General features: G+C 29.7%; 1 protein-coding gene across 1 annotated transcript; it reads right to left on the reverse strand.

Moving 5' to 3' along the window:
- Nucleotides 1-494: 494 nt before the first annotated feature.
- LOC110808502 (protein SHI RELATED SEQUENCE 5) lies at nucleotides 495-2367 on the reverse strand. The gene is made up of 2 exons (XM_022034012.2): nucleotides 1454-2367; nucleotides 495-1069 (listed from the first exon to the last, which is right to left on the reverse strand). The coding sequence occupies exons 1-2, from the start codon at nucleotides 1992-1994 to the stop codon at nucleotides 702-704; spliced, it is 909 nt and encodes a 302-aa protein (XP_021889704.1). The 5' UTR covers nucleotides 1995-2367; the 3' UTR covers nucleotides 495-701.
- Between the last annotated feature and the right edge of the window lie 4995 nt (nucleotides 2368-7362).

The raw sequence follows: 7362 nt of genomic DNA on the forward strand, positions 1-7362 counted from the left end.
ATATACGTTGTGTGTCTAGATATATGTATCTACGTAATAAAAGTATAAGAATGTGTGTAAAGTATGTATGTGTACGTGTATAACCCATACGTATAGATTTAGTGATGAGAGAGAGAAAGAGAGAGAGAAGATGGGTTCACTTTTGGACTGGAAGGCAATTGTTTTCACTTTGTCATATGCCAATGCATGAAAGAGTTGCAAAGCTACCACCCATGCGCTTCCTCTTTTTTCTTCAGATTTGATTGGATATCGATTAAATCATAATAATAATAATAATAATAATAATAATAAAAAGGGTTTTTGTTCAAATTCTTTGCGTAACCCAACACGAAACCTATTTCGTGCCATTTTGATTCTGCAAGCAAATGGATGAAGTAGAAAAAAAGCAGCTTCCAGTTCAACACCAACCAGAAAGCCAATTCAATATCAAACCCAGAACTAGAGAGTGAATCAAATTGAACTCAAAAAGAAAAGAAAAAGTTACACTCAAATAATTACCACGGAATTTTCAATTCAAATTCGAAAAAAAACTCCAACATTCCCATGTCATTCTACTCTCATTTCTGTGCTTTAAATCTACTTGGTTGAATACTGTTTTAAGACACTAGCTAGAGATAGGTCATAAATTAATACCCACAATACCATGTTTGCTTCCTTCATTTGAAAAGTTACAAAGAAGCTAGATTCGAATCAGATGAGTCTCAAGACCTTGGGGGCGGGAAGAATTGCGTACCGGCAATAAAAGCGTTTAGTGGAGCCGGGAAAAGAGAAGGATCAAGCAAAGGGGTTCCTGCAGGGTTGGTACTCGTGCCTGCTCCTGCTGCTGTAGTAGTTGTTGTTGCAGCTGTTGTCGATGCAGTGATGAGATTGAGATGTTGATGGTGATGATCCATGTTATACCGACTTTCAGTGCCTTGATCGTAGAGGATACCTTTGAAAACATGGCCTCCTATGTTTACAGCCGTTTGATATGCGAGTTCTTCATCTGGGTCGTCCACGGCGCTTACTCTCACGCAACGAAACAGCGCTGTTGAATTCACTTCTTGTGGGAAGTTTTCTATTTCTAACCCTAATGAATTTCAAATAAAACAAAAAATATTAAGTATTTGATTGAAAAGACAATGGAGGAATTTTAGCCAATTTGAAGAAACTATGTCGTAAGTTTTACCAAGAAACAGTGGTAAGAATCATTTGAAAAGAAAGAAAAAAGAAAGTGGGTGGAAGACTACGGAGACGGACTTGATCTGAGACACGCAAATGATATGGTACTCTAGTTTGGAAATTCCTGAAACATGTTAGCTAATTTGGACTTTATAAACCAATATGTTTCTTCAGAAATTAAAATTGTGGATTCATACAGTCCAAAAGGCAGAAAGACGATGAGAGAAACAAAAAAAAAAAAAAGAACAGAAAAAAGAAAACCCATCATCATCTCAGGGTTTAATATGATTACCTGATGAGGTAGGCAAACGAGTGGAGGCAAGAGAACAAGCACCTTGATTTTCTCTTTGCCTTTTTGGGTTTTCTTCTCGAAACTGGAGGAGTTGTTGTTGTTGTTGGTGATCTTGATTTTGGTTCTGCAAAGCTGAAAACTGCTGTTGTCTCTCTCGCCTTTTAGCAGCAGGGACCCAAGTGCTCTTAAGGTGGGTATGGCACTGAAACCCTCGGCTCTTGCAACAAGTTCTGCATCTCAAATGAGCACAATCTTTCTTCGCTTGATTTCCACAATCCTGACAGTTCATACCTCCTTGCCTCATCAGCGTAAAACCCGATCTTGACGACCAGTCATCACCCAAGCTGGTTCTTCGACTAGGACCCACCCCAAACGAGAAGCTGCTCGTGTTTTGCTGATAATACTCCGGCCATATCTCAAACCCCTTGTTGTAGATCTCTTCGTTTGATCTGTAAAGATACAGATTGTTCTCTTCTTTATCTTCTTCTTGCTTGCTGCTCGTTCCGCCTTCTCTACCACCTAGATAGAAGAACCCAGCCATTTGTTGCACCCACTACTTGAATTAACCAAACCCAATTTAGACCCACAATCCATAGCCACACCAAACCCTTCTCTGCGTTTTTCTTCTTCGACTACTGTTCAGTCTGTGAACGGTTTGGTTTTGACCCACTCCACCTTATATGTGTGTGTGTGTGTGCGCGCGCGCGCGCGTGTGTTTGTATCTGGGTTTTACAGAAATTTGTATTTTAGGGTAAGTAGAAGAGAAAGAAGGTTGATTCAATATAATTCTGAAGCTGCAATAATGGCACGGAATTACAGCGCTCCCTGCAACGCCGCCATGGAAACTGCACCACTTTTCCCACAAAGCCCTTCATTTAAGACAAGAACCAAAACTCTCTCTCTTTCTCATCATCAATTACTGCAACTGCTGTTCTTGTGTTAAAACGAAGACCAGCAAAGTCTCTCTATCTCATCTCCTCTGGGTACTTCTCTACAGTTTTCTTCCAGTTTCAATTCATAAAAGATTTGAATCTCATCCGTCGCTTGACCATCCTACGGTTAATATATAACCACGTGTCACTCATAAGCTATTCCTTATTCGTCCTTGCACCGGAAAACCCGGTAATACTTTTTCTGACCCCTTTCCTGTAGTTAAGATTTCATATTTAATCCACCAATAACAAACAAATCCTCTGTTCAGCTTCCCATTTTTTCCTATTGTCTCAGAACGGTCTTATCGTAGAATCTGTGTGTTAATCTAATCGGACGGTGATGAGACCCTTCTGTGATTCTAAATTTTCTTCTATAGTATGTCGATATACGCGCGCGTGTGTGTATATTTATATACATTCATATATTAAATGTATCTTCTTTTTATTAGGTGGTCTCGTGCGGTGTGATGCATTTTGATCAGTCTCTCGTTTGTCAATGTACGGTAATCATATTATGGTTTGACGAATGTGTGTGATTAATTTATATTTCAAAGATTCTTTAGCATATAGTTTCAATTAATATATAATTAGTATATGATTAATTATTAGGTCAAACAGCAAATAAAATGCCAGCCAATAAAAATATATACCCATTGAAATTAAATTGTACATGTGAGTGTGGTCACAGGGAAACCAAAACTCATAGATCATGTGTATATAAACCAATTATTATGTAATCTCATTATCTCAAATTTGCTTTAGAGAGTATTAATTAATAAAATACAAGAGACAGAAAGAAAATCTCATGTTATCAACTAAGTTAATTACCACTTACAAGTTATAATTGAATGCTATTAAGGGAGAGAGATGTAAAAGGGTTTGTTTTCTTTTTCTTTTTTTATAAAAAAATAATAATAATATAGAGTTACTTTAAGTCCTATAAATTAATAATATATATATATAAATATAGATAGAGAGAGAAAGAGAGAATAGAGATATTAATGTATATAAAGAGTAAAGATTAGTATTCTACCTCTATTATATATAAATAACCACATACATTACATTTTATATATTTATTTATTTATTTTTAAATTAAAGATCTTTGGACATTCTCTTTGAATACATGTATACGAACAAGTATAAGAAAAATCGAATATTAATACACACAATATGTATGTAAGCATGATAAACATAAACATGACCAGTTTATGAGATATAACAAAAATTTAGTTGTGATATCATATTAGATTTTTAACAAGATTACGTATTATTAAAAAAAATTATTTGAAACATATATAAACTTATGCTATAAATTAATATACTTAATTCATTAGCATAAAATCTATTTTTTTTTTAAATAAAAGCACTATTCACTTGGTAAAAATTTCAAAGAAGCTGAAAATAGTGACATGAGCATGGAGTATTATAAATTAATTGACTAAATAAACTGCATAAGTAACATCCAATCTTGTTCTTTTCACTATTACTAAATCTAAGATTACAATAATTATGCAATTAGTCATTTAGTAAATCATTTTATATTGTAATTGTATTTTGAAATTTTCACTAATCAAGATCATCCATAATAATATTAATTATATTTTATTTTATATGATATTAATGTGACTTGTTAATTAATAAATGAATGGTATTTGTTTGAGGGAATATCGAAGATACCTTGGTTTGTTTTTTTTCAAAAAAAAAAAAAGTCAAAAGTCAAAATTGAAATTTAGAAGTTTAGTATGGAGTGGCACACACAGAATCATTCCCTCAAAATAAATTTTATTTTTATTTGTGGTTAAATTGATGATACAATCACGTGCAAACCGCGTAAATTAGTGATCGCTAATTATTGGATTTGATTAATATAAAATTATAATTATAATTAAACAGTTAAGAGAACTGCGGCCTTAAGAGCCTGCCATGCATCTTATAATTAACCATCCAAAAGTTTTTAATTTTTTAAAGGCTATTTGCAATTAGGGGCCCGAGGCATGACCTTTTTTTTTTTTTTTTTTTTTTTTGTTCTTTACTTGTGTTGACTCTTAGCCTCTCCTCTGATTTTCTCCATCTATTTCTTAATATAAATATATGATTATAAATATTACCCTTTAAATTTTAATTATAATCAATCAATTTATTTAGTTTAAATTTATTTTATATTTTTATATAAAAATTCATATATTTAATAATTAATTACTACCTATATATTAATAATAATAATAAATTTGATGATACTATGACCTTACAACAATAATGACATACGGAATATATAGTACATATAAATTTAACCAACATTTTCATTCAAAAAAAAAAAAAGAGAAAAAAGTACCAACTATTTAGTTAATAAATATTATATAATTTTTATGTTTTAATTATTTGATATTTAATAATTAATCATCACTCGTACATAATTATATCAATTTCATTTTAGTTATCTTTAGTTTAAACAATCATGAATTTTAAATTTGTAATTAGTCAATAAAACTAATGAAAAAAAATTAATTTTAATTTTAGATATATGATTTACTTAAAATTATACTATCATTTTCATTTTAATTTTTTATTATGTTTATATTATATCTAAATAATTAAAATTTAAACTAAATTTACGCTAATTTTAATTAATATTTATACATTTATACACACCCATTAAATGATATATATATATAAAATTAATTTATAGTAATTAATTGAATGATTGACTCAGTTTATTTATTTATTTATTTTTTTCAGTAGCCGACATGGAGCTCCTAACTTTCATGGAGTTTAGCTCCCCATGTTTTGAATTAGGAGCCTAAACCGATATCTTTTTGTATATATAAACAAGATTATCACATATCATATGTACGTATATGTATATGTATATGTATATGTATATGTATATGTATATCCGATCAAACACGTAATATATGAACATGAAAGCTACGTCAAATGGCGTTTAAAGGAGGAGAGTCGTAGGAGCATCTACCAGGTTTCCTGCCATACATTCTCTCCATACATGACTGGTTAATTATTCATTATTTAATTTCAATTTTGCACCCCTCTTCGTCTAAATTAAATATATATTGGGATTAATTACTTTTTCTTTTAATTAATCTTCAGATATGAAGTATTATTATTAGTTTGACCAACCTTTCCTAAGTCATAGTAATGGAAAATGGATGGCTGAAGTTGGACCTCCTAAATATATGTACGTCTCTCTCTCTCTCTCTCCCTATATATATATATATACACACACACACACACACACATGTATATATTTTGAACCTCTTGTATATCAAAGTTTCCATCAAGATAGGAAAAGAAATGGGGGTCGAGAGTATACATATTTGTAAATAATAATATTTCATTTATAATTTTTATAAACTTGAGTCAAGTTATGTATATTTATTCTAAAAATGACATATTACAGAATAAATTTAGAAAAATAAATAGTTATTGTAGGATTATAAATAAATTAAAAAGAAAAAAAAAACTCAATAATTGTGTATTTTTCAACATAAGTTGTTGTTTGTCACAATAATTTTAAGACAATTAATTATATTTATAAAATCTTTCAACCCAAAACACTAAAATTGATACTGAATATACATTATACTTGAATAACATATAATAGAAGATAATTAACGAAAATACCCTCCCACTAAAAAAAAAAAAAAAAAAAAAAAAGACATAATGATAGAAGCATGGGATGAAAGAAATATATTTACGATATAGAAGATTGAAATTAATAATTATATTTATGGAAAAAGAATTAATTGGGATTGGAGTTTATTAATATAGGTAAGAAGTAGGCATTACCTCAAATTTAGTGTTAAAAGAAAATTATTAGGTTAATTTTGGATCTATCAATTCCCACATCAAAGATGAGTGTGGGAACTCTCAATTATTGTGTCTCTCTCTGTCTTTCACTCTCGAGCCCTGTGCTCTCTTCCCTTTCTTCCAGTTGACCCTCTCTTTTTTTCCATCTATATATATTGCCCCATATATATATATATATATATATACACACACACACACATATGAGAGAGAATGAAATTATTTTCACCATTATATAATAAATTCAATTAAACCCATATTTTCAAAAATCAATATACTATATCTTGGACATACCCATAAACCCTGATTTGTCTAACCTTACACTATTAAGTTAATTAATTATGGTTTGAAAAATAACAAGTTTATATCATCATGGGTTGAATTGGATTAAAGTAGTAGACTTTGTAGATGGGTAGGGTAGTAATTAATGAAGGTGTAGGTAAATGTGATAATTTAAAAGCATTAGAGTTTGTAATTATAGTTGTGTGTATATATATATATATATAAATATATATATATATATATAGGTGAGTAAATTATAATTATGGTCTTTCCGCGCTAAATGGCTTTTTCTCAACCTAAAAGAAAAGCATGGAAATGACTCAAAGTGAGAATAACTAGCTAAAGTTATATTCCAACCGGTTATTTTATTTTATAAAAATCAACTTTTTACTATATATTTAACTAAGTGAAATATATCTCCTGTCAACTACTCTCTCTCTCTCTCTCTCTCTCTCTATATATATATTTATATGTATTGAATATATAGATTTAAAAACAAAGGAGAAAGTATATTATGAGCGCCGTTCGCGTGGACGTAATAATTTCTCCATTAAAAATTTGTAATTATTTCTATCAATTAATCACAAGTAGACTCATGAAATTAACAATTAATATAATATTTATGCAAAAAAAAAAATTATCACAGTCTGCCACTAAGAGTTTAAATGATTTATCACAGTCTGTTTCATATGCTATTTTTTTTATTTCTGAAAAAAATTTACAAAATAATCTAATAAATAATTAAAATTTAATTAAGAAATTTGAAGTGTTAATAAAAATATATTTAAAATTAATATTTAAATATAGCCTACCTGATAATAAGTATAAATATATAATATTAAATATTTATTGATCAAAATGTAATTATTT

The sequence above is a fragment of the Carica papaya genome, chromosome 1 (genome assembly GCF_054855325.1).
Source record: "Carica papaya isolate Zhongbai chromosome 1, ASM5485532v1, whole genome shotgun sequence".
Taxonomy (NCBI): domain Eukaryota; kingdom Viridiplantae; phylum Streptophyta; class Magnoliopsida; order Brassicales; family Caricaceae; genus Carica; species Carica papaya.

Coding starts and splice junctions, on each gene's coding strand:
- LOC110808502 (XM_022034012.2), bottom strand. CDS start 1,994: ATGGCTGGGTTCTTCTATCTAGGTGGTAGAGAAGGCGGAACGAGCAGC. Junction 1,070..1,453: donor TCGTTTGCCTACCTCATCAG/GTAATCATATTA, acceptor GAAATTCATTAG/GGTTAGAAATAGAAAACTTC.